General features: G+C 36.3%; 1 protein-coding gene and 1 non-coding gene across 7 annotated transcripts in view; both read right to left on the bottom strand.

Moving 5' to 3' along the window:
- Positions 1 to 954: 954 nt before the first annotated feature.
- The window catches only part of LOC109115078 (phosphoinositide phospholipase C 6-like), a 28,703-nt gene continuing 1,866 nt past the window's right edge, over positions 955 to 27,791 (bottom strand). For 2 of the 6 annotated variants that reach the window (XR_016079128.1, XR_002022993.2), the window contains 4 exons: positions 6,290 to 6,354; positions 4,076 to 4,213; positions 3,919 to 3,997; positions 955 to 1,502 (listed from right to left, as the gene is read on the bottom strand). Coding sequence is in view for 1 of the 6 variants with exons in the window: in XM_088892538.1 (XP_088748664.1) it covers positions 3,986 to 3,997; positions 4,076 to 4,213; positions 6,290 to 6,354; positions 6,440 to 6,491 (267 nt within the window). In the remaining 5 variants the exon portion in view is untranslated. The other 4 variants (XR_016079127.1, XM_088892538.1, XR_016079129.1 and 1 more) reach the window with 4 other exon arrangements.
- LOC148789838 (small nucleolar RNA R71) lies at positions 23,065 to 23,171 on the bottom strand. Its single transcript, XR_016079926.1, has one exon. It is a non-coding gene; the product is annotated as a small nucleolar RNA R71 (small nucleolar RNA).

Below are 27,791 nucleotides of genomic sequence, written 5' to 3'. Positions count from 1 at the left end.
TCCCCAAGTAAGAAGGAAGACTGTTCTTGAGAAGTTCTTGATTGCAGTTCGCCTAGCCACTACTGCCACCTCTGGATCTAGATTCCAACCAGTTTCCCATAGTTTTAGATTTACTTTTTACGTGTGTTTTTATTTTCCGTTCTTTAATTTTCAGTTTTTATTTTATCTTTGCAATTTATTTTTATCAAATTTAATTTTTGTCTTCCTTTCCGCAGATCTAAAATTCGACCAAGTAAGACGGAAGGCCTAGTTCGAGGAGTTCGAGGGTCAAAAGATAGATCCGGAGACTGTTACCTCTAACCAAGTTGTAGATTTTTTATTTAGTTTTTTATTTCTGTTATTTATTTATTTTTCTGCAATTTTTACTTTCAACATTGTTAGAATTTTATTTTAATGGATTAGATCAATTAATTAAATTTTGTGTTTTTGCAATCTCAAGTGTTGTTATTTTGTCCGGATTGAAGTACGTAACAATTTTCCCTCGCTTCCCTATGGATACAACCCCTTTCTGACCACTAACTACATTTTGTAGTTATTTTGAGAATTAGAAAATTTATAAATATTGAAACTGCTGTTCCGAAGTGGTTAGCGACACACTTCCGAACACACCACCCAGCCTAGAAAATTGTCTCAATAGCCAAAGTTAACCCGAAATTTATATATAGTGACAGATATGTTCGTCACTATTGCTATATGTTTTAGTGACAAACATTTTGTACCCGTTACCAAAATATGTAATAGCGACGAATATGCTTGTGACTATAGATAACTATATAGTGACAAAGTTATTAATATTAGTCACTAATATAGTGGTAGTAATCCATCACGATTGCCACTAAATCTCTATTTTTTATACCTACCAAAATAACTTGTAATTTAATTGTAATTGGTTACAAATTTCAAATTATTAAAGAAACTTATAATTTTATTCATCCAAATTAAAATTAAGTGCAAAATAACTTGTTTCTTTTCTTGATAACCTTTGGAACTTGTCTTACAAGAGAAAAAAGAAAGAATTTATTCTGATTAGTCTACATGCACAATACACTGTATTTTCGAACTTTCTTCCTCTTCTCATCTTCTCATCTTGTGCCTCAATAATATAAGCACTACGTAAAGGTTTTTGAGGCTTGTTCAGGTTCTTCTGTTGGAAGTGAAGGAATCATGCTCTCCTTTTCTTCTTTCAGTTGTTCTTGAAACTTTTTGAGGGGCTGAGTAGTAACCTCCCAATTATACAAATTTTCCCAAGATATCTGATTATGTATCAAAAAGGTATCCAATCTACAAGCATTAAAATGAGAGAAGAACAAAAGACTTCTGGTTAAAATAAATCTATTAACACTAAAAACTTGTGAACCATGGCAGAAGTTCATGGTTTCCATATAGATTTAATGCCAGGAAACCTGTGGTTTGTGATGCAATTACATACATCAATGGAACTAAGTGGCGGAACCAGAAGGCTCTTTTCCAGCTCCCTAGGAAAACATATCTGCTGAAATACACTACAAGAGAATGACGCATTAGTATAAGGTAAGGCCCTGGATGTGGGGTTTGGATAATGCATAAAGAGGAGGAAATTCAGACAATAACATTGGCATTAATTTTACTAAAGTTGATGATTAGCACAATAGAGAATACAGTAAAAAACTGGTGGCTCCCTTAATGTAACCAGTAGATATGTTTTGGTTGTTAAAACAAAACACAACTAAAATCCTTAGATTGACTAAGAAGCAACTACAAAGAGATGTTTATGTCTTGTATCATCAAATTCACTTGGAAACATAAAATATTACATATAAATCATTCCAACACCAATGTGAAAATTCCAAATCCGACTGAAGAAATCATTCTAGTTTAAAGGATAATGGATCACTCCAACCACAAGGTGATGTCCAATTACGCACATGTTAACAAAAATTTGAGAGACCTCTTGAATGGTGTATTTCATCATTGAGCAGGTGTCAATGGCTTGGAAAAGGAGGAATGGTGCAGGAAGGTGCAATCTCATTGTCTCTTTCACACAAGGATTCAAGAATGTTAATTAGCACAAATCGAATCAAATTCACATAGGCTCAATCCTCTAGATCATAAATATAATAAAATGTGCAAGAATAGCAGAAAAGTGTCTTTATATTGGATGCTTAGAAATTAAACTCATTTGTTCATTGTTGCTCTCCCATGAAAGCCACTTAAAATGTGGCATATCTGTCAATGGGAAAAAACAGGATCAGCAAGCTCTCAAGCTTGAATTTCCGCAAGAACTTCTGGGCAACAATTATTAGTAAGCAACAAAGGACAAGATTAGAGGGACCTAAATATATTCTCAAGCCTGATAAAATCCCAATCCAAGAACAGGCTTATGGATGGAAAACAAAATGAACTGCCAAACTCAAGTGCATGTATATTTTGCGTAAGTCCCATTTGAGTAGAGGGTATGGGCATGAACTAATCATGTTAAGCCCATCACAGGCTTAGGATAAGGTGTATCATGCAATCGTATTTGTGTGATTAGGTATTTTAACATTTTGAAAGCCCCTAATATAGGTACATAGTGGTCGTTAAGACCATCAAAGTATAAAAGTTGTCAAACCAATGCTATACGGATGCCTGCGATAAATTTATAACCCATCGCACGTTTGTGATGAATTCATAGCTCATCGCAAATATGTGATGAACTCATACACAGGACAGGTCACAATGAACTTCGGTTAGCGCGAATCTGCGATAAGGCTTAGACACATGCGAACCTACGATGATCTATAAAATGTGTGCGGATTTGCGATGAACCCAAGATCATTACAAAACCATGGAATCACAGAAGATCGAGAATAAATGTCGATTACATGTGTGCCTTTAAATTACGCATGCAAGTTTAATGAAAGTATGCCTGCTAAATGATGATGTCACCTGTGCCATGTCAGTTTGATAGGGTTGCATACAGAGAGAATCCGAAAGGGATAGGATTCTCTAATAATGATCCTTTAATAGTCAAACGAAAGGAAATGTCTCATTTCCTAAAAGGAGAGATCCTCTTTCCTAACAAGAAAGAACTTCCTAATAATCTTAAATCTCTCTATAAAAGGGAGAGAGCAATTCTTCCCCAATGGGAGACAACACAATAATAACCTTGACCTAGGGTTTCTCACAAAGAGGAATTTCTCTCTCCTCTCTTCCTCTCTCTTCCTCTCTCTTCCCCGCTACCATCTCCGGACCTTCGAAGAACTGATCAACCTCCACCTTACCATGGTGCTTACACCTAGGGCCCATTCTGAGCTATGTGCTTGATGTTTTCAATGGCATATTTATCCTTGTAGTCTAAAGTGTTTTCAAAACTTTAGGAGGAAAAAATGTGCTAAAAGATTATTCTCGAGTCAATCATCTGTAACATGCCATTAAGTTATTGAACACGAGATGCTTCAAAATCATCTCCTTTTTCCAGTAATAGTTAAGGACCATACCTGACCTTCCCATCGATGGCTCATTTGCTTGCATGGAACATAGCAGAAAGAGTTACAAACACTTTCAGTATTAATCATTACTAGGACATTAGACCTAGTTTATAGGAAAACAAGCTATTTCCTAGTTATTTTATGTAAACCAAACATCTAGAAATTGCTTTTCCAAAAGCAATGAATATTTTCTGAAAATGATCTAGCTTTAATTTTTCACATCCATTTTTTTCTCTCCTCTGTACAGAAAAATGTAGCATAATATGGTTCAGTAGACTCATAAGTAATCACGTTGATGTATAGAATGTGGGTCCTTTCCAATCTAATAGAACATTTTAAATTAAATATATTCTCTAGATTAAATTCAATATCTAACTCAATAGAAAATAGAGGATGATTTATTAATAAAATAAAAGTGACCAAGGCTTCAAATTTTTCGATCCCAATATTAATTTAGACCACTCCTTACCTTTGTATAAAAGTCTAGATGGGAGTAGGAATCAAAATGTGCTTTCTTGAAATCCACATGCCACCCATCACCCATGCACCTGTTTTGTGACATGTTAGTTTTAATTATAGTTCATTTAGCAACAAAAATTAAATGTGATTTCAAACAATTCACTCACCTTCAATGTTTTCTTAACTGGAGACTTTACTTTAGGATCATACTCTCCATCCATCATATAATTAGGTTTTTTCACATAACCACACTCTCCATTGGCCCCGAACATCTTGTGCATTAACCACACTGATTTCCCATATCCCTGTCAAAGTAAGGCTAACAGATTGATTCTAGACATTGCAAATGTCAGAAAATAGTTTCTAAGTTAAACCTTAGAGAAGGATGCTGGAAAGTACAATTTCCAACGAAACAAAAGGTGAAAATTAAAATGCTAAGTGTATCATCTGATTTAACAGAGGTAACTAAAGCATATCAGTTCAAGAACAGATAAACAATGCCTCAAGAACAATAAAAAGTTTAACTGTTCTTGATTATAGTCATGTTAAAGCATTCATGCATGATGCATTACCACTTTCACTTGTTAGGCTTAAAATAGCTGGATATTGATTATAGATTCTAAACCATCCCAAGGCATTTGAAACACTTTTGACATGCTCAACCTAGAATGGATGGATTCTAAACATCCACCTTTAAATCTAACCATCTCTTTAAGATATGCTTTTGTATGAAAGGTAGCAAAGCAAAAAATGATTTCCGTGATTTTGTTCATGGAATGGACAAGTAGATTGCATGCATTTTGACCTAAGAATGCCATAACACATGCCATAATCCAGTACCTATGGCATCTAGTGCCGATGGTTGGTACCAGCTAGCAATGTCATGCATCAAATCACTTACATTCATGGTTCAGAGTATCAATACCTTGGATAGGCAAAAATTGCAATCCAGAGTTTTTCAATACTTGATTTTTAATTTTTCCCACTGTAGACTATATCCTTGTCAACCCCACTTCACATATCCTCTCACCTTTCTTCAGTCAAATCTACAACATGAAAATTCCTACAAACAATCCATTGAAATACTTACTTAACCCAAGTCCAACCCTACTTATTTGATCCAATCCAAGGATCAGATTGATTGAGGAGTCTCATGAAAGAGCCTTTGACTGATCTGGACTGTCCATCAAGTAGGCAACGCTATGGTTCAACCATGTATAGTAATTGCATATAAATAGATAACAGAAATTAAGTAGAATACAAAGTAACTAATTAGATTATGAGAATTAAGACATTTTTGAAGAAAGAAAAGAAAATTTATTTTACACAAGGAATTCATATGTTCATATGAACTAAATAACATGTTAACAATGTTATATATAACAATAAGTTTTAAGAAATGCACATCCTTCTACGTAAAGATAATAGTAATCTTTCAATTGGAACCTGAACCGAAACTCATTAATCTGAACCCAAGCTCACTAAATTGAAGAAAAGAATTACTGACACTACAATCGAATTCATTTCAGATTTTTGGTCTGTTGTTGATTGATTCGAAGCCAGTTGATCTTGATATTAGAGTTGGGTGTTGCTCATCTTTCTTTCTTGTGTTTCTCATGGAGCAAGGTGAGGTCTTATTCCATTTTAAGAAACTAGGGGAGGTTGTAGTATTCAGGGGAAGCCTCAAGGGAATTGTGTCAAGGCTTAGTCCATTTGTCTATGTGTCATAAGAATTGTGTCAAGGCTTGAAGTTTTGAGCAGTGAAGAGAATTCCACTCAACCTACAAGTTTCTTCAATAATAAGACTGAAGCATTGGAAGTAGGTCAGCTCTTTGAAAAAAAAAACTTGGTGTTATTTCAGAAACACGCTTGGATGGGAATCAATATTTATAAGAAGGTAAGGAACTAAATGCTGAACTTAGAGAACATTGGCATGTTTCAAAAACAGAGATGGTGATGTGTGACTCAATTCTGGAGAACCTTACAAGTTACAAGACAGAAATTAGTTTATTTATGTTTTACCAGACAGAATGCTTAGGATCCAAAAAAAATAACATACAGAGTAATCATGGTTGAGATGAGGATGTTGAAATGCCTGACTAATAAGACCTTTATGTATTGGACAAAAAATTGAGTTCATCCAGAGAGAAATCGGTCTGGTGTTTTGAATTTAAGTCGTCAAATGAACCTCGGTGTTTCTTTTGGGTTGGGAGGGGTTGCAAGAAAGTAAGAAACCATTACTTGACAATCAAGTAATTAATTTCGATAAGATCAAACCACTATAAGTAAGAAATATTACTTGATAAAATACCAATCAAGAACCACCCCAACACAAAAATAACAATAAAAGAAAATAGTGACAAACAAAATTGATAAAATACCTTGACCGACGCTGCTCTTAATGGTTGCAAAGCTGGGATTAAGTCACTCGAGATTCGTGGTTGATCTAGAAAACATAAAAACGAGTAAGAAGAAGAAGAAGAAGAAGGAGAGAGAGAGAGAGAGGGAGAGAGAGCTGAACACTTTGATACCTGGTTTTAGCAGCGACGACATAGGAAGACGAAGAGGGAGGGAGGGAGGCATAATAGGGAGAGGGAGAGCTATCACCCATGATTGGTGGTGACATACCTTGCCGGAGGTTGGTTCTTCAGCTGTTGGAAGAGGGGCACTAATCTAATTATATATATATATATATGTATATATATATATAATAAAGGAAGGCTTTCAGGCTACAGCCCCCACCATTCAAACACCTAACTTTTCCAAATTTAAACACGACATTTTCTGAGAAGTTGTTGTTGAAGCCCACCGACCACTACCACCATTCAAACAAGTGGCCTTCTCATTTTCTAGAAAGTTAGACATGTGGCAAAGCTAGACATTGCCTTCCTGCTAAAGCCCACAACCCACTACCAGGCTACAACATTGCCTTCTCATTTTTCAAACACCATTCAAACACATTGCCTTCTCATTTTTCTACAAAGCTAAATACATGGCATTTTTTGAGAAGTTGTTGCTAAAGCCCACAACCCACTACCAACATTTTCAATCCATATTCTAATAATTATTGAAAAGTTATTTTTTGAAATAAATATTTCTTGAAATTTTAATAATTATTAAAAATATTAATAAATATAAATTTAACATTACTAATTCCCCGTACTTAGTACGGGATCATTCACTAGTTCTTGATTGACAAGAGAGTGAGGGAGAGGGAAGGCCAAATTTGAGTTTTGGAGTGCAAGTTTTGGGAGCTTTCCAAATGTTTTTTCTTAGGGGTAGGACCGAACTCGGTTATAGTTCGGCTGGTTCGCATACGAATCGAACGGTTGTATGTTTTTATAATTTTATTACTTATTTATTAATAAATATTAAATATTTATAAATGATTAATCTGTAGGGATGGAGGATCCACCATATGGATGGCTGAACCCTGTAGGAAGGTTGGGCAAAATTTCAAAAATTTATTCTCCCATCCGAGAATCCTATTCCTAATTTAGAAAACTACACTTTCAAGGTTCATTCTTGTAACCAAACCGGACCAAATCTAAAACCAAATTAAGAGAGGGATATACTTGATATGGAATCAACACAAGAATGCTCCTCCCAAGTAGGTGTTCACGCCCAAAGAGTGTAAAAATCTTCCCTCCACTGAAGATGACACAGCTTGGGACGAGGTAGGATCAACAGGTAGTTCTTCACCAAGAACTAGTGATTCTTCAGCAAGAATCGAATGGGATAGTAAGAACAACTTCTAAATTGTTTCTTTTGGCAAGAAACAATATCAAGATCAAATTTTGATCAAATCCAAGAACTAGAGATCGAATAGGGTAGGGCGGCAAGAGCAGGAAGAAAAAGAGCTAAAGGCAAGATCAATCTAACTGAGTTGTCTTCTCTCTGTATTGAGTGAGTGTGTCTTCAAGGTTCGCCTTGCTCTCTTATTTATAGCCTTAAAGAGACAACTTCCTAATCTCATTAGGAGTTTCCTTATCCAAATCTTTTATTTGGATCTGGACTCTTTAAGTGATAAGGATAATCCATTATCTTATCTATAGATAAAGGTCAGCCTTCATAATCAAATTAGGAGTTCCTTTGATCCAAATCTTTATTTGGATCTAGACTCTTTAAGTGGATAAAGATAATCTCTTATCTTATCTATTAATCAAAATCCCAGATCCGCCCCTATTTAATTAATCTAATTAACCCAGTTCGAAATGGGCTTTTAGGCCCATTAAGCTTTCAGGCTCACTTCCTCTTTAATGCTGATTAACTTAGCTCTCTTTGTATGGCGTGGAACCCTATCATTGATCTACACATCAGCCATAAGGGTTCAGCCTAGCCGAATTCACTGCTGAATACAATAAACCCTTGAGTCCATCACTGTGGGCTCTTAATGGGCCCAACATTTACACAAAATGGTCCTTGGGTCCAGCCATCTTATGAAGGCCCAAGGACTGTGGGCAGATGCAAGATTATCCCATTAGGTATAACCCTCAATGGTCTTACACTTAACCTCTCAGTCCATAATGATCAAACACTGCCCGACAAGAGAGAACCTCTCCCTCGGTTACAAGGTGCAATGTTGCACTCTCTATTCACATGGATCCCAGGAATTAAAACATTTTGCAAACATTTTGAAACCATATATATGTATATCTCTATATAAATATAAATTTCAACGGTTGAAATCAACTGCTGGTAGTTTAGGTTTCCATCAGAGAGAGTGCATCCCTGATCATTCACTTTGTCCAACAAAGGGGTTGATCCTGTCACTATGATCACCCACTTAGATGAATTCTCAGATTGTCCCAACATACCCAGGTTTTGACCCCCTCTAAGGTTCTCACTAATTGGCATATCAAAGACAGCTCAATCCGACACCTAGTGTAGTATCATAATCGAGTTTAGGGGTCAGGTGTAACATTCCAATTTTTCCCATCTATCTCCAAAGTCCAGGGCAATACTGGAATTTTGGTCCGGTTCAGGGTTTCAAGAAAACCCACACTGCATGTACATCAGGTCTCACCTTGGCAGCTGAGACAAGCCACCCCAACCAACTTGGTGGTACATCAGTGTTAGCCTTGGTAAGATAAATCTTCCCAGATTTATCCAACGGCTGTAAAGATTCTAAACTAACACGAGTCTCATATGTGTCCAGTTTAAGGATATTACACAGAAACAAACCATAATAACATGAATCAAATATGTACTTTATTCATTTACAATAAATGTCATAATGTACATCATGTTAATTGGAGCTAAGGGCATACACTATCTAACATAATCAACTATTTATTATTAGTACCATACCAATGTTATTTATTAATATTAATTAATAATATATTAAGAATCTATAATTGTTAATTAATAATAAACTATATAATATACTAACAGGCCATTGTGCGATGCACGATAAAAAGGTGTTAGGGTTTATTGGGATTAAATTTTATTGCTCTATGGGGCTACACAACCTGGGGTGGTGGAGATGGCAATTTTCCCGATCCTCATCGAGTACCCAGTCTCCTTGATCAGGCGGGGATGGGAACAGAGGCTACCTTAGCAGGGACTTGGTAGGGATGCTATTAATAGGAATACTCGATTAGGGACAGGGATCGAGATGGGGAGTGAAGTCCACATGGACAAGACCCCACCACGATCCCGATTGTATACATACACAGATATATATATATATATTGAATATTTATATATTATATTAAATATATAATATTATTTACGCTATTTATAATATTATTTATATTATATATATATATATCAAAATATATTTAAAATATTATTATTTAATTTTTACTTTATTTTAAATAAACACCTTTCTGAAAACAAACATTTAATTAAAAAAGTTTGGGGATTCAAGTCCCCGATGGGGGACCCATCTCCGTTGAGGACTAAGGATTTTAAATTAAATGGAATTTTAAATGTTATTTTTATTATTAGAAAAATATATATTTTAAATTAAAACCATGTTATAAATATGCATTTTCAAATGAAAATTGTTTTATTATTATAGTGTTATTAATGTTTAAACTTTTTTAAAAACTTAAAAATTACTATTATTAATTAGTTATAATATTATTTTATTTTATTGTATCTACATAAAATTTTAAAATCTTTTAGTAATCAACTTCAAATTTGAAATCTTTTACTAGAAACAATGTCATTTTTGACCAAATCTATTTAAAGTTGTGAGTTGTTGATTCTCTAATTACATATTCAACTGACTCATACCTTGAACTTGCAGGCAATAATTATTAGATTATTGGAATCAATGGTACTTGATCTTTAGAGAATGGAGTAGTTGAGAGCAATGTTTTAAAAATCAACCTAGAGGTCTAATAGTTGCTGCCTTTGAGTTGTACTCACCAATTTGATCGTTCATGTTGAATGGGTAAGTTTTTTATTTTTTATTTGTAAAAATGTTAATATTGCAATTTGAGGCTATAATAAGGGTATTTTTGGAAGAAAATAACAGGGCAAGGTGCCTTTAGCATCTTGGGGCACATAGATCTCGAAAATGTACCCAGAATAAAACATAAATCTCCCAAATTGGGTTTATCTAATCACAAAGTAATGGCCTTCGGAAGTTTGCACATATATTAAGTGTGGTGCAACCCATGACATAGTGATCAAGTCAAATGGGTCAACAATTTAGTCGTTTGGGTTAAAAGGGTTTTTAACCATGTCAAGGGGTTTTGACTGTATCCTAGGATTAGCTAAACCAAACCCGGAACCAATGCCAAGTGACGATTCAAACAATTCTTCAGTCTGGGAAAATGATGGATTGAAAGTGTTGGTTGGGATACAAAGATAGAACTAAAGATGATCATTTAGTACTGATTTAAGCCAAGCAAACCCTTAAGTGAAGGAAGGGTTAGGATCCATCATATGGATGGCCGAACCATGCTAGATGGTTGGGAAAATTTTCAAAAATTTCCTAATCCTTCAAGGAATCGAATTCCCTATGTTTTGAAAAACTTCATTTTTCAAAATCAGTCTTGCACTGAATCGGACCAAATTTGGAACCAACCAAAGAGGGAGATGTATACCTGATACAAATACCACAAACATAGATCCCAAGGTGGAAATTCACACCCAAATTAGTCCTAAAACTAGCTTCCACTGAAAATGGCACAGTGTACTCCTGAAGTCGGTTCAGCAACACAGTTTTCAGCAAAACTGCAATTCAACTGCTTGGATCGAACTAGGGAGGTGAATACAAAATTACTCTGGATTTTTTTTTTGCAAAAATCAGAGAAAAACTGATCTCTATCAGTCCCAAATAAGTTGTAGTCAAACTAGGGTTTCTTGGAAGACAAAAGAAGAAGAGAGAGAGCAGAACTGAGAGGTGTTTTAGTCTAGTTCACCCTCTTCTTCTTTTATCTCTTTATGGAGTACTTCTCCTAATCAAATTAGGAGATTATCCAAATCTAATTTGGATTTGGACTCTATTAAGAGATAAGCCTTATCCTCTTAAGAGGATAGGTGCTCCATACCCATTTCCAAACCCAGATTCGCCCCATGTCACATGATAACTTAAGTTGTCATGTGATAGCTTAATTAATCATATTAATTATGGGCTTTAGGCCCATCAGCTATAAGGCTCATGACCCAAGGGTGTTCCATGGCCAACCTAGGCCTGATTTGTATGGTGTGGGTCCCCATAATGACCTCACATAAGTCTACATGGGTTCGGCCCAGCCTCTATGAAAAGGCCTGGTCGAATTCACTACTAAACACAGTGAATCCCTAAGCACATCATTATGGGCTCAAAATGGGCCCAACATTTATACTTAAATGATCATTGAGTTCAGTCATCCTATGAAAAACCAAGGATAATGGACTTAAGTAAGATAAATCCCATCAGGTAATCAACCCTGTAATGGTCCCTTACACTTAACCTCTCGGCCCATAATGATTAAACACTACCCAACAGGGAATGACCTCTCCCTTGGATGCAAGGTGCAGTGTCACACTCTTTGCTCAGATGGATCCCAGGAATTAAAACCTTTTGCAAACATTTTTCTTAAAACATAATATATATATATATAATATAAATATATATTTTGCAAAACCAAATCTCAAGCACAGTTGAAATCAACTGCCGATAGTTTAAGTTTCCATCAAAGAAAGTGCAAACCCTATCATTCACCTTATTTGACAAAGGGGCCGATCCTATCACTATGATCACCCACTTAATTGAATTCTCAGAATGCCCCAACATACCCAGGTTTTGACCCTCAATGGATTTCATTGATCGGCATATCAAAGAATCTGACACCTAGCACAGTACCATAATCAAGACTAGGGGTTACGTGTAACCTTCTAGTTTTGCCCATCAATCTCTAAGGTCCAGGGCATAACTAGAAAATGGTTCAGGTTTAGTGTTTCAACCAAACACACACTGTGTGTGCTTTGGGTCTAACCCTAGAAGCTAAGACAAGTTGCCCCAACTTCTTTGGCAGCCCATCAGTGTCAACCTTGGAAGGATAAACTCTCTAAGTCTATCAAACTGCTAAGAATATTCTAAACTAACACGAGTCTTATAAGCATCCAATTTAAGGGGTAGTTTCACAGAAACATACCAATATCAGCATAAACAATAATGTATTTTTGTTCATTTATAATAAATGTATCCATACATCTATTTGATTGGAGATAAGGACATGCATACACTGTCTAACATTAAGTAGGTCAATGGTTGAACCACCTGGTGGGGTTTGCTCAAGTAAGTCAATAATTTTTAAAGTAATGGTGAAATTAAGGTTAACCTAAACTATAATTGTGGTTGGGTCACCATTTTATTAGTTTAACTAACCAGTTCAAGGACATATAGTTTGAAAAACATTGTATATACATATATACATACATATTTGTATATATATATATATATATATATATATATATATATATAAAGAGAGAGAGAGAGAGAAAAGGAAAGATATAAATATATAGTATAATATATTTGTGAACATACAAAATTTTACATATTTTTCTATATTTTTATTATAAAATTAAATTAACATTTTAATTTTTTTATACACAAGCTACCTAGCTTGAATACCAAACCCTAGACATATATTATCAAGCCAAATGTATGAACCAATCAAGCCTCAACAACATTCAAAGCTATAAATGGTTTATAAAAACTTGACCTAAGAGTATCCTTAGCTAGGGCTTAAATAAAATTTTACAAAAACTTTCTTTAAATATTTGAATGTATAACATATTGCCCATTGTTCAAATATATCAATTCAAATTCAAATATCCAATTCATTAGATTATTTTAAATGTACCAACCTTTAATTAAAAAGTATGAGAAAATGTCACTAGAAAAAAATGTCCCAAAAATAAAGATATTATGATTTTAATTTGTAAAAGACATTAAATTGTTCATTATTAAAGATCAAGATTTTGTAACAAATACTTAATCACTCATCATTATAAATAAAGATTTTGTGACAAAGATTAAACTATTCATCACTATAAATCAACTTTTATGATTTTGTGACAGACATTTAATTGTTTGTCACTATAATTAACCATTTAGTAGCATTGATTCAATTGTCTGCCACTATAGCTCAATATTTAGTGATGATGATTAAGTTGTACGCCACTATAAGTCAATTAGTTGTGACAGATGACAATTATTCGTCACTATCAAGATTGCATCCTTTGGTGATGGACAATTAAATGTCTATCACTATAAATCACAATTTGGTGATAGACCTTCAACCATCCGTTGCTATAATTTTTTATAGTGACATAAAATCTCTCTATCACTTTTTCGTCACTAAATATTGTATTTTTAGTGAAGGAGCTTTAAATTTGTCACTATAAATAATTTAGTGACAGACATCATTGTCCATCACTAAAACCCATTTTTATTGTAATGTATGTTGTGACAATCTGAGAATTCACTTGAGTGGGGGATTATAGTGATAGAATCGGCCCCTTTGTTGGACAAAGTGAATGATAGAATTTACACTATCTCTGATGGAAAGCTAAACTATTGGCAATGAATTTCAACCGTGTTTGAAATCTGATTCTGCAAAATATATTTATGATATACATATATACATGCATACATACGTACATACATATATATATATATATATATATATCTTACCAGGGGAGAGGTACTTCTTTGTCGGGTAATGTTTGGCTATTATTGGCCGAGAGCTAAGTGTAAGAGATCATTATAGGGATGATTACCTAATAGGTTATCTTACTTAAGTCCATTATCATTGGATCTTCATAGGATGGCAGAATTCAATGATCATTTAAATGTTGGGGTCATATTGAGCCCATAGTGATGTGCTCAGGGGTTCACTGCGTTTAGTAGTGAGTTTGGCCAAGCCTTTACACAGAGGCTGGGCCGAAACCATGTGGACTTATGTGAGGTCATTTTGGGGTCCCACGTCATACAAATTAAGCCTAAGATGGCCATGAAAAACCCTTGGGTCGTGAGCCTTATAGTTGATGGGCCTTAATTAATATGATTAATTAAGCTAGCAAGTTGTCATGTGCCATGGGGTGAATCTGGATTTCGGGCACTTAATCTCATATGGCGGTAAGGTATATCTCTAATTATAGTCCAGATCTAATTTAAATATGGATTATCTCCTAATTAGATTAGGAGATAGCTTCATAAGAGATATAAAAGACGAGGGGCAAACTAGTCCAAGACAACTTCATATTTTTGCTGCTTCTGATTCTCTCTGTACCCTTTTATCTCCTAGTTTTTCTCAGTTCGACATCAGCTATCTAGGACTGATATGGAACAGTTTTTCCTCTGGTTTTTGCAAGAAAAATCAGAGGATATCAGGCTCCTCATCCTCAGTTCGATTCTACAATTTAGATCTCAATTTTGTAGAAAACTGTATTGTTGAACTGACATCAGGAATACACTGCATCATCTTCAGTGGAGGTTGGTTTTGGAACTAATTTAAGCATAAACTTCCGTCTTGGGATCTACATTTATTGTATTCATATCAGGTATACATCTCCATCTTTGTTTAGTTACAAACCTAGTCTGGTTCAGTGCAAGACCGATCTTGGAAAATGTAGTTTTTCAAAACATAGAGAATTCGATTCCCAAAAAGATAAAGAAATTTTTGAAATTTTGCCCATCCGTCTGGCATGGTTCAGCCAACCATATGGTGGATCCTAACCCTTCCAATAGTGGTATCAGAGCACTAGGTTCAGCCCTTGGGCTAAACCAAACTCAAATCGGCCAGAATTAATCTGACTAATTTGAGGAGTGGGCAGAAATCTCTAAAAATTTGGTTCTCAGAGTGGGCCAATGATTTGAAATTTATATTTATATATATATATATATATATATATATATATAACTGATATATTATAAAATTTTTCATTTACGGATTCTTGAATTCTAGGGTTGAAAGTGTGATGAAGATTGAACTCTTGATAGTGGCAAGATCTGTGCACATCAAATTTATTAATTTGATTATTTGGTCAGTAATTAATTATTTTTATTTTCTATAAAGAACGTATTGGGTTTTCTTATGTAAGCAATAGAAGTTAAGGTTTTTCTATTTTTTACATCGGAGAAATCGCCAAAGCTGGTAGAGAAGACAAAGATTGGCACATGGAGATCGATTTGCAGATTACAGTTTTGTAGAGAAGCAATTTTTGTTTGGATTGGATTCGGACCATCGTACTATCATCCCTACTCATTTATTTTTGATTATTTGTTATTTATTTTCTGATATGATTGTGAATCATAACTGAGAATTTCATATTATTACCTATGTGAATTGATGCATATTTTGGACACCAAACCTAGGCCGATCTGACTTAGCTTTTGTTCAATCTTATTGGACTGAACCTATGGTTCTTTGAAATATGATCACAACCCATTAGATCATTGTTAAAGTGACCCAAAATCGATCTAGGCCAGGGGTTTGATGGCTCATTGCATGGACCAGTTCGGCCCATACTTGGAAATCATTTTATGTTAGATTAAAGCAAGATTAGCCTATTTCACCATGAACTACTATATAGGCCAAATTACTTTTTATAGTTTATCCCATATACCATGACAAAATTTTTAGATAATTTGGTCCATTGATAGGTTGATCATGTGTTAATATAAATGGATCTAGGTTTTACAAATTTTAAATTGATATGGATCAATTATGTATGTGTATGTGATATGCTAAATGGATGTTATTCATTCAAGCCATAAGTGCTTGGCCCATGTATTGACTTATGTGGCTTTCTACGAATATCATGGCTGAATCCACATCATTGCCATGATGCTCATGGATCGTTGCATGATTTCCTTACCTAATGGGCCCCCTTAATAGCTTCTCCCCAAGAGGAACCTCGCAGGAACCCTAACCCATTAAGGGCTCATTTGAATTTGACTTTATAAAAGTCGGTGTGATCCACTATGGTATGACCTAAATCTGACCTAGGGACTGAATTACACGTACCCTCATGATTAATATAACTGCAATGAGATAAGGAATTCCATAAGATAATATTTCTAAAGGCCTTCTATTATTAGCATGAAAGCGGGTTGAATTGGGAGGGTGGAAAAGCACCATACAATTGGGCCATCCATTTCACTGAGACAGATAGTGGGATTGTTTCATGAGATGATGAGGAATCATAGACTAGTGGGAGGGGCCTGTCTTAAAGTGGAAGACTCTTCCATGGTACCTTGGGGCTCCCGATAAGATAGGTTTGCACCTATCAGTTAGAAAGGTTTAACCTAAAATGGAAATGAACATAGATGGAGACCAAAGGGAAAGCTCATTGGATGGGTGGATTTGTGATCCTTCATAGAAAGTGATAGGGTTATGCAGCTAAAACCGTTAGTCCTATACACCTATGTGATTTCCCACATTTTCAAGGACATGAACTGTGTCCTCATCATTGAGATAGGAGGGAAATCCCAGAGGTGAACAAATGCAAATGGGACATAAATAAAAGTCCATTCTATGAAAGATAACTTCAAATAATATTAAGGTTGTGGACTAATTAATCGTGTCTTTTATCAAAAATGGCACATGGACAGTTCGTTGAATTGTTAGAGGACAATAAATTGAAAGGACCCAACTATATAGACTAGTTTCATAACCTAAATTTGGACCCAACTATGTAGAGGACAATATTAAGGTTGTGCTCACATCCTCGAAATTGGACAAGTTTATTGAAAACTTTGCACCGGAACATTCGAATGATAGGGCTTCTGAGGCAAGAAGGAAAGAATATCAGGAATGGAAAGAGAAAACTTCTCTTGCCTAGTGTTATATCATAGCCTCATTGGATAATTCTATCTAGAGGCAATTGGATAAAATTGATATCTACAAAGATATCCTAGATAGTTTAAAACCCATGTATGAGGAGCAGAATCATTCTACAAGACAAAAGGTCCTCAAACTGTTGATAACCACGAGAATAACCGAGAGCCAACCAATTCATGACTATATCATGCGGATGATAGGTTATATAAATGAACTGGAGGGTCTTGGCTCCTAACTTGATGATGACACCAAGATTGATGTCGTCCTGAACTCTCTACCCTTGTCCTTCAATCAGTTTGTCATGAACTTCAGCATGAACAAGTTAATAGTTTGCTTGCAAGATCTCAACAATATGTTGCAAAGAGTTGAAGAACTGATTAAGAAGGATAAGCCAATATCCATGCTTGTTGAAGGTGAAAAATCTAGCAAGAAGAAAAGAAAGGGTAAGAAGAAACCTTAAAAAAAAGGGAGGCAAATTAAAGAAGCAGGAGAAAATCAAGTCATCTGGTGAATGTCACTTCTACAAACAGATTAGGCACTAGAAGAGGAATTATCCCTCGTATCTGGAATCTCGCAAAAACAAAAAAGGTAATTTTGAATCTCTTGTTGTGAGTATGGTGATAAGGCTACGTACGGGTGTTTCCTTGAAAGAAAAAGGAAGGCAGAGGGCAAAGGGTAGGCTAAAGGCTTTGATTGACAACATGTTGTGTTTGTTATGAGTCAAATCTCCTTTTATAGGGAAAGATCTTGAAATCTTGGAAGGAATAAGCTAAAAGAGTTTGATTTCCACTTGGAAAGGGAATCTTTGATTTGGTGTCAGTTGTCAAGGGGACACCGCTAAGGTTCCACCATGTGTCTTACGAGATCTCTCAAGGATGAGGTTTCCTTTCGTTTGAAGATTCTCATAATACACATATGCTACTTCCTTTTGCAAGTCTCTTAAACTGACGTAGCATGAATGACTTCAATACTAATCTTACGTGTCTTTCTTAATCCTATTGGGCATCCTGTCATGAGTGACATTGGTCAATCGTCGAGTTCGTTTGTTCATCACTAATATTTGTGATGGTTGTTAGCTCATCACAGATTTGTTATAGTTCTGAGCTCATCACAGGCTCACGATGGCTTTACGCTCATCGCAGATTCACAATATCTCTTAGCTCATCGTAGGCTTGCGATGGCTTCGTACTCATCGCAGATTCCTAGCAGCCTCGGATTCATCCTCGGTGCTATAGCTTTGAATCTATTGTAGGCATGTGGTAGCCTTGAGCTCATTGCAAGCTTGTTTTAGGCTTTAAGCTCATTACAAGTCTGTGTAGGCTCAAAGCTCATTGCAGATTTGTGGCAGGTCATGAATTCATCACGAGTGTGTCTGTGGCATCGGTTTAGCACCTTCTATGCTATTACAGTTTTGATAATCAACATGCACCTACACTTGTCATAGAGACCAATATGTTGGTCACTTCTGCATCTTAGTATATTGGCTTTGGGCTTCCACTAATGCATGTAATACATTGCAAGGGTTCAAGGAAAGCAGAAGACTAAATGATGACGATGTTGTGCTTTACTTTGATATAAATGTAACTATTGTAGTTGTTGCTATATAGTAGATTTAATTTTTAGAGAATGAATAGTTACATTAAAATATTATCTTTATGTACCTTTACTTAGAAGGAATTTGATTTCAATTTCTAAGTTATGTAAGGATGGTTATTCTATTTTATTTAGTAATAAGATTATAATTAAATTAAATAACAAATTCCTTACTCTCCATCATTCTCTAGAAACAAATGTAATCGAAACCGTAATAGAACACATCCCTAAGAAAAAAATACATGATACAAATAATCTCACATGTCTATAACATTATCGACTTGGCCATATTAATATAGAATATATCATAAGATGGGTGAAAGATGGTCCTCTAGATTTTTTCACTATAGAAGATCTACCACATTATGAGCCTTGCCTCCAAGGCAAGATGGAAAAAAGTCCATTTAAAGGTAAGCTTGAAAGAAGTACGGGCACACTTGACCTCATACATACTGATGCATGTGGTCCCATGAATGTTAGGACACAAAACTAATATTGTTATTTTAGAACTTTCACTGATGATTATTCTCGGTATGGTTATGTGTACCTAATGAGACATAAGTTTGAATCCTTTGAAAAATTCAAGGAGTTTAGACAATAAATTGAGAAACGGATGGAGAAATAGATCAAAACCCTTCAATTAGATCGATGAGGTGAATATCTCTCCTACGAATTCAAAAACTAGTTAAAGGACAATGAGATTATATCATAGTTGTCTCCACCTTCTACTTAAACGGTGTGACAAAGAAAAGATATCAGACTCTATTAGATATGGTCCGACCACTCCTTGTCCATTCAGAGTTACATATATCCTTTTAGGGGCATGCATTGGGAATTGTAATTTGCATGTTGAATCGGGTTCCAACCGAGTTGGTTCCTAAGACTCCTTTCGAGCTATGGACCGATAGAAACTAAGTGTAAGACACTTAAAAATATGGGGTTGTCCAGCACATGTCAAAAAGACAAGGGCGAACAAATTGGAATCCAAAACTAATTGTTGCCTATGTGTAATCTACCCCAAGGATCCTATAAGGTATCTGATCTATGACCTATGAGAACAAAAATTGTTTTTTAATTAAAATGCCTACTTTTGGAGGAGGACTACATCCTGTGAACAATCATCATTAGGTAGTTATTCTTGATGAAGATAGCTCAGGAGTAGTGGGAGATAAGCTTAGAAGATCTATCCAAGTTTCCAGACCACCACTACGTTACTGTTATGATCAAGAAAGTTGATGGAAACTACAAATAGTGAGAAAGATCTCGTGACTTATATGGAAGCTATATTGGACATAGACTCCCTAAAGTGGGTAGATATCATGAAAGTTGAGATAGACTCAATGAAAATCAATAGAGTTTGGACTCTCATAGACAAGCCCCTTGGTGTGAAAGTGATCGGTTACAAATGGATCTACAAGAGAAAGAAGGGCCTTGATGAAAAAGTTGAGACCTATAAAGCTCGACTTGTAGCGAAAGGGTACACTCAAAAAGGAGTCGATTACACGGAGACCTTATTGCTGATGGCCATGATCAAATCCAAAAGGATACTATTAGACATAGCTGCACACTATGATTATGATATTTGGCATATGGATGTCAAGACTACGTTCCTGAATGGAGATCTTACTGAAGAACATATGATGTGTAAGCTGAATAAATCCATTTACGGGTTTAAGCAAGCTTCTAGAATCTGGAACATCTAATTTAACTCAATAGTCAAATAGTTTGATTTTGAATAAAATCCAAATAAACCCTGTGTTTACAAAAAGATAGTGAAAGATAAGGTTAAATTTATGGTTCTGTAAGTAGGCGATATTCTACTCATTAAGAATGATGTAGGAATGTTGACTACGGTAAAGGTATGTCTTTTACAGCAGTTCTCCAAGAAAGATCTTGGAGAAGCCTCTTATATCTTAAAACTTTGACTCTATAGAGATAGATCGAAGAGGATAATTGGACTATCCCAATCTAGTTATATTGGCAAGATTGTCAAAATATACAACATGCAGAACTCCAAGAAGGGATTCTTTCCTTTTAGGCATGGAGTCACTCTCTCTAAAGGAATGTCACCTAAGACCCTTAAGGAGATAGAGGACATGAGAGAGGTTCCCTATGCCTTAGCCATAGGGAGTATCATGTATTATATGTTGTACATACGGCCAAACATTGCTCAGCCTGCCAATGTTGTACGTAGATACCAATCTAAACTAGGATAAGAGCATCGGATAGTTATGGAAAATATACTAAAGTACAGATGGAGAATTAAATAATATTATATTGTCTTTGATGTGTGCGCACGCTGCACATCATTTTTATTGCTTTATACAGGGTTTTGATGATGATTTTCAATTATTTTTACTCTAATTGAGAAAGATTTCAGAAACCAAGAGTTTGGAACAATCTAGGGTGAAGAGAGCATGAAGACATGTTGATATGGCGAAAAGGGAGGCAGTTCAGCCCACCAAGAAGAGAGGCCCAACTGCAGCCCAACCGAAACCCTATGCGAGAACAGTAGTTCGGCACACCAAGGAGAAGTGCTGGTGAAGGAGAGCAGCCCAACAACAGTTCGACCCATCAAGAAAAAAGACCCAACTGAAAATCAAAAGGAGAGCACTTCGGCCCACCAAGTAGAGAGGCCCAAAGGCAGCCCAGCCGCAGCCCTAGGGGAGGCTCCAAAAAGGCAGCTGACTTTAGAGAAGAGGGAGGCTGAAAGGAAGAGTATAAAAAGAAAAGAAAAAGAAGGAATTAGGGTTCAGACCCCTGAAGACAAAACAGAAGAGAATAAGTGCTGGTGAAGGAGAGAAGAGGGAGAAAGGTTGTTGAATGCGAATTGAAGAGGAAATCGAAGGTTGATGCAGAAATATTAGGTTGTCTTCTTCTTTGATTCTCCAAATTCGGTAACCTAGATTCGATTAGGGTTTCTTGGTTTTCTTTATTGAATCTTTCTTCTCTTCTTTCTATTATGCGAACCATGATGGATTTTAATTCTGATATGTAATTAATATTTTAAGCAGATCTGATTGTTTGTGATTCATTCTTGTGATTTCTTGATTAGGGTTTTCGATTAGTAGAATAATCTTGGCCGAATTATTTTTGTTTCTTGGATTGCTTGAATTGCTTGAGAAAGGGTTTAGGTAATCAAATCAATTAATCAAGAAAACGGATTTAATGCATCTTAAAGATAATATGCATGGTTCGTTTGGCATCCATTCATTCCCGAATTGATGACCTTCGAATTCTTTGTTCTTAATGCATCTATGGCGATTAAATTTCTGATAGAGATATAGGAATTATTGCTCATAGATAGGCTGGGTTGTGCTCGAGAGAGGCTTCTCATACAATTAGGGTTTCGCCAACCCAAGACTGAATTCACTTTGGTTGGATAGCTTAATGATTTAATTGCTAAAATCGGTTCTAGTAGTTCTTGCATGCAGTAATTCTTCTTATCATTAAAGGTGGTCTGATCCGAAACTGCTTAGGGTAGTTTGCTAATTAGGAGTTAGGGTTTTCTTTGTTTAATCTTTCGGTTTATCAGATAACTAAAGGTTGATTCAGTACTAGTAATTGTTGGATCAATCCCCATGGGAACGATACTCTACTCATCATTATATTACTTGATCGACTAGTGCACTTGCTAGTGTAATCTCTACGCATCAAGTTTTTGGCATCGTTGCCGGAGATTATCACAACAATATTAGGAACCATCTGTCATTGTTAACCTGATTTTGTACATTATGTTTTTTATATTTGTGTATTAGTCTCTTTATGACTTTGACTGGTACAGTTTATGACACGTAAAAATGAAAATGAGAGCATCACCTACGATCCCGAGATTGAACGAACTTTCCGTCACCACCTTAGAGCTTCTAAGCAAGGGAGAGCTGAAAGTGCAGAGATGGCCGAACAAAAGACCATGATGGGTTATGCCAAACCGACCCTCACTGGGGCAGCCTTGAGCATTGTAAGACCAGCAATAACTGCCAACAACTTTGAAATCAAACCAACAATCATTCAGGTGATTCAGAATACAGTTCAGTTCTGCAGCTTGGCTCATGAAGATGTGAACACTCACATCGCCAACTTCTTGGAAATATGTGACATTCAAGCACAATGGGGTTAGTGATGATGCAGTGAGGCTCTGATTGTTTCCGTTCTCATTGAAGGACAAGGCTAAGACTTGGCTGAAATCTCTACCAGCTGGATCGATCTCTACTTGGGATGAAATGGCCAGCCGTTTCCTATCCAAGTATTTCCCTCCGTCCAAGATAGCAAAGTTGAGGAATGATATCACCACCTTCTCTCAACAGGATGGGGAGTCATTGTATGAGTCATGGGAGCGTTACAAAGAATTACTAAGGAAGGTCCCTCATCATGGACTTCCCGTATGGCTGCAAATTCAGACATTTTATAATGGGTTGACTGAAGCAAACAAGACTGTTATGGACGCTACAGCTGGGGGATCCATTAATAACAACACCCCTGAAGTTGCCCATGCACTCATTGAGGAGATGGCTGCAAACAACTATCAGTGGCATTCCGAGAGAGCCCAAGTTAGGAGACAGCCCAAACTTCATAATGTAGACACCTATACAACACTATCTGCACAAATCGGTGCCCTCAGCAAGAAGATAGATGAAATGTAGTTGGGAGCCATGCATGTTCAGATCGTAGTTTGTGAATGGTGTGGGGGAGGTCATATCAGCACCGAATGTTAAGTTGGAAATCAGTTCATGCAGTCCCCCGAGCAAGTAGATTTTGTTGGTAATTTGCAAAGGCAGCAAGACAATCAGTACCCTCGTGCATTTAACCCTAAATGGAGGAATCACCCCAATCTGTCTTGGCAAAATCAAAATGCGGTGAAACCATTCCCTCAAAATTTCACACGGCCGAAAAAGAAATCTAATCTAGAGGAACTGATGACCAATTTCATATCAAGTGCGGAAATAAAATTTCAGAACCAAGAAGCATCGATCAAGAACTTGGAGACTCAAGTGGGACAGTTGGCACAGATGATATCTTCTAGAGTACAAGGCACTTTACCCAACAATACCAAAGAAAAATCCAAGAACAGGTGCAGGCCATTACCTTGAGAAGTGGTAAGGAGCTGTAAGAGGTGGAGAAGAAGGCAAGGTGAGTGCAACCCTAGAAACCGAAAAGGAGGAAGATCAATCTAATTCAAAGAAAGAGAAAAGTCAACAGCCGCAAGTACCATTTCCGAAAAGCTAAAGCAACACAAATTGGGAAAGAAATTCGGTAAGTTTCTTGAAATTTTTAAGAATTCACATATTAACATTCCTTTTGCAAATGCCTTAGCCCAGATGTCACACTATACAAAGTTCCTGAAGGAAATCTTGTCGAACAAAAGGAAACTGGGAGATGTGGCTACAATTGCACTAAATAAAGAATGCTCGGCAATCCTCCTCAACAAGTTGCCTCAGAAATTGAAAGATCCAAGGAGTTTTACTATTCTTTGCACTATAGGCAATTTGAAAATTAACAAGGCATTATGTGATTTAGGAGCTAGTATAAATCTGATGTCCTATTCGGTACCCCAACCCACTAGAGTTGCATTGCAGTTAGCTGATAGGTCCATAAAGCATCCTAGGGGAATCATAGAAGATGTTCTTGTTAAGGTTGATAAATTCATTTTTCTTGTGGACTTCATAGTGTTAGACATGGAAGAGGATGTTGATGTCCCACTTATCCTAGGGCGACCCTTCCTAGATACAAGAAAGGCAAGGGTTGATGTCCAACAAGGACAACTCAGCCTTAGGATTCAAGATGAGGAAGTAATTTTTAAAATGTTTGATGCTATGAAACATGCACCCTGTAGTGATGACACATGTTATATGATAGGTGTCATTGATTATGTGGCTGGTGATGACTTCATAGTGTTAGACATGGAAGATGATGTTGATGTCCCACTTATCCTAGGGTGACCCTTCGTAGCTACAGGAAAGGCAATGGTTGATGTCCAATAAGGACAACTCAGCCTTAGGATTCAAGATGAGGAAGTAATTTTTAAAATGTCTGATGCTATGAAACATGCACCCTCTAGTGATGACTCATGTTATATGATAGGTGTCATTGATTATGTGGTTGGTGGGTGTTTTCAAGTCAACGGGCAGTGCCTCAAACCATATGTAGCGGATGGAGCATTGCCTATCCCATCAACTGTATACCTAGATATTCATTGATTACATTGTAATGTCGAGCTTCGGACAGAAAACAAGCGCTTATTGGGAAGCAACCCAATGCTGATGAGTAGTTTCTTTATTTTATTTGTTTTTCTGTCGAGCTTCGGACAGAAAACAAGTGCTTATTGGGAAGCAACCCAATGCTGATGAATAGTTTCTTTATTTTATTTGTTTTTCTGCTTTTCTTTTTCCATACCATTCGATGTTTTCTTTTCTAGGATCTTAATTTTGTAGATTGTTGATCTCTCTTAGTGTTTCTCATTCTCTCCTTCTAGTTTATTTTGACCTTAGCAGCTAGAGGGTCCAACGGAAGAGCCAATTCAGAATTTAGCACTTTCTTCAGGGAAGTTCTCTAAACCCCTTCAAATGCTTGAAGTCCCATTGCTCACATTGCTGAATTCATCTTAGCACTTTCTCTATATGAACATTGAGGGCAATGTTCATGATAAGTGTGGGGGAGGCTGTAGCTATGCACCTCAATCACCCCAATACATAAATGCATTGATAGGCTGCATAAACTGAAAATTCCCTCAACATTATTGTCGTCTATAGGGTGAATTTTAGGAAGGAATACGATGAAGTCGAAGGAAATCACTATAAGTGCTAGAATGTGTTACTGTGAAGTATCCAATTTTATCACAATACATGAGGATGAGGAAGTCAAATAGGACTTTCATCATGACCAGCACTAACTCTACTCATGTGTATAGTACACTTGATTGAAATCTTAATGATCATTCGAGTTATTAGTGCATCATGGACTGTTAATGCATGAACTTCAACAATTGGTTCAGGAAAAAAAAAAGACAAGAGAAGAAGAAAGGACAAAGTCCGAATTACTCCACTATCATGAACTGAATAGTAAAACTAGTGGTTCATGATATGAGTTCAGTTCCAACTCCGCTATTCCAAGTTGAATAGTAAAACTAACAACTTGGAATATGAGTATTGTTATCTGCCTCTAGCTTGTGACCCGTGTGAGATGGAGCATAAAATGCACTCACACCAAAAAATAAGAAGAAAAAAAAAAAGAGAAAATAATTCAATGACAGTTGAGGTTCAAGGGGACAAAAACATAGTTGGAAATTCAATTGAGTGCATTGACAGGATTTGAGACCAAGCTCGAGGTGGTGGTTAATTATAGCGGTCAAGGAGATGCTATACACATTGAACGGAATTGAGTGCTAGAGCATGAAGAATCTCATGTTCTCCTTTCCTTTGTTCTCATGTATGTGGTAAGAGTGACTAATCATGGGGATGAATAAGAATGTTTATGCAGCATTCCCGACCACTTAATGCATTCTTATCCTACAATTCATTCGGTAGATGGTAATAATCTAAGGAATGATTAGTTTATGGGTAATATATTTGCTTGAGGACAAGCAAAAGCTTAAGTGTGGGGGTGTTTGATGTGTGCGCATGCTACACATCATTTTTATTGCTTTATACATGGTTTTGATGATGATTTTCAATGATTTTTACTCTAATTGAGAAAGATTTCAGGAAACCAAGAGTTTGGGACAAACTAAGGTGAAGAGAGCATGAAGACATGTTGATATGGCGAAAAGGGAAGCAGTTCGGCCTACCAAGAAGAGAGGCCCACCGGTAGCCCAACTGAAACCCTATGGGAGAACAGTAGTTCGGCCCACCACGGAGAAGTGCTGGTGAAGGAGAGCAGCCCAACAGTAGTTCGGCCCAAAGGCAGCCCAGTTGTAGCCTTAGGGGAGGCTCCAAAAAGGCGGCTGACTTTAGAGAAGAGGGAGGCTGAAAGGAAGAGTATAAAAAGAAAAGAAAAAGAATGAATTAGGGTTCGGACCCCTGAAGACAAAACAGAAGAGAAGAAGTGCTAGTGAAGGAGAGAAGAGGGAAAAGGCTGTTGAATGCGAATTGAAGAGGAAATTGAAGGTTGATGCAGAAATCTTAGGTTGTCTTCTTCTTTGATTCTGCAAATTCGGTAACCTAGATTCGATTAGGGTTTCTTGATTTTTTTTATTGAATCTTTCTTCTCTTCTTTCTATTATGCGAACCATGATGGATTTTAATTCTGATATGTAATTAATATTTTAAGCAGATCTGATTGTTTGTGACTCATTCTTGGGATTTCTTGATTAGGGTTTTTGATTAGTAGAATAATCTTGGCCGAATTATTCTTGTTTCTTGGATTTCTTGAATTGCTTGAGAAAGGGTTTAGGTAATCAGATCAATTAATCAAGAAAACGGATTTAATGCATCTTAGAGATAATATGCATGGTTCGTTTGGCATCCATTCATTCTTGAATTGATGACCTTTGAATTCTTTGTTCTTAATGCATCTATGGCGATTAAATTTCTGATAGAGATATAAGAATTATTGCTCATAGATAGAGTGGGTTGTGCTCGAGAGAAGCTGCTCATATAATTAGGGTTTCGCCAACCCAAGACTGAATTCACTTCGGTTGGATAACTTAATGATTTAATTGCTAAAACCGGTTCTGCTAGTTCTTGCATGCAGTAATTCTTCTTATTATTAAAGGTGGTCTTATCTGAAACTGCTTAGGGTAGTTTGCTAATTAGGAGTTAGGGTTTTCTTTGTTTAATCTTTCGGTTTATCAGATAACTAAAGGTTGATTCAGTACTAGTAGTTGTTTGATCAATCCCTGTGGGAACGATACTCTACTCATCATTATATTACTTGATCGGCTAGTGCACTTGCTAGTGTGATCTCTACACGTCAGTTTTCGATAGTAGTTCACTACAAATGGTTGGATATACTGATGCCGAATTTCAGTCTGACCTAGATAATAGAAAGTCTACATGTAGAT

Source organism: Nelumbo nucifera, chromosome 8 (genome assembly GCF_055504915.1).
Source record: "Nelumbo nucifera cultivar China Antique chromosome 8, China Antique-T2T, whole genome shotgun sequence".
Lineage (NCBI taxonomy): Eukaryota > Viridiplantae > Streptophyta > Magnoliopsida > Proteales > Nelumbonaceae > Nelumbo > Nelumbo nucifera.
Note: the sequence above shows the minus strand (reverse complement) of the source record. Positions and strands in the feature narration are given on the sequence as shown.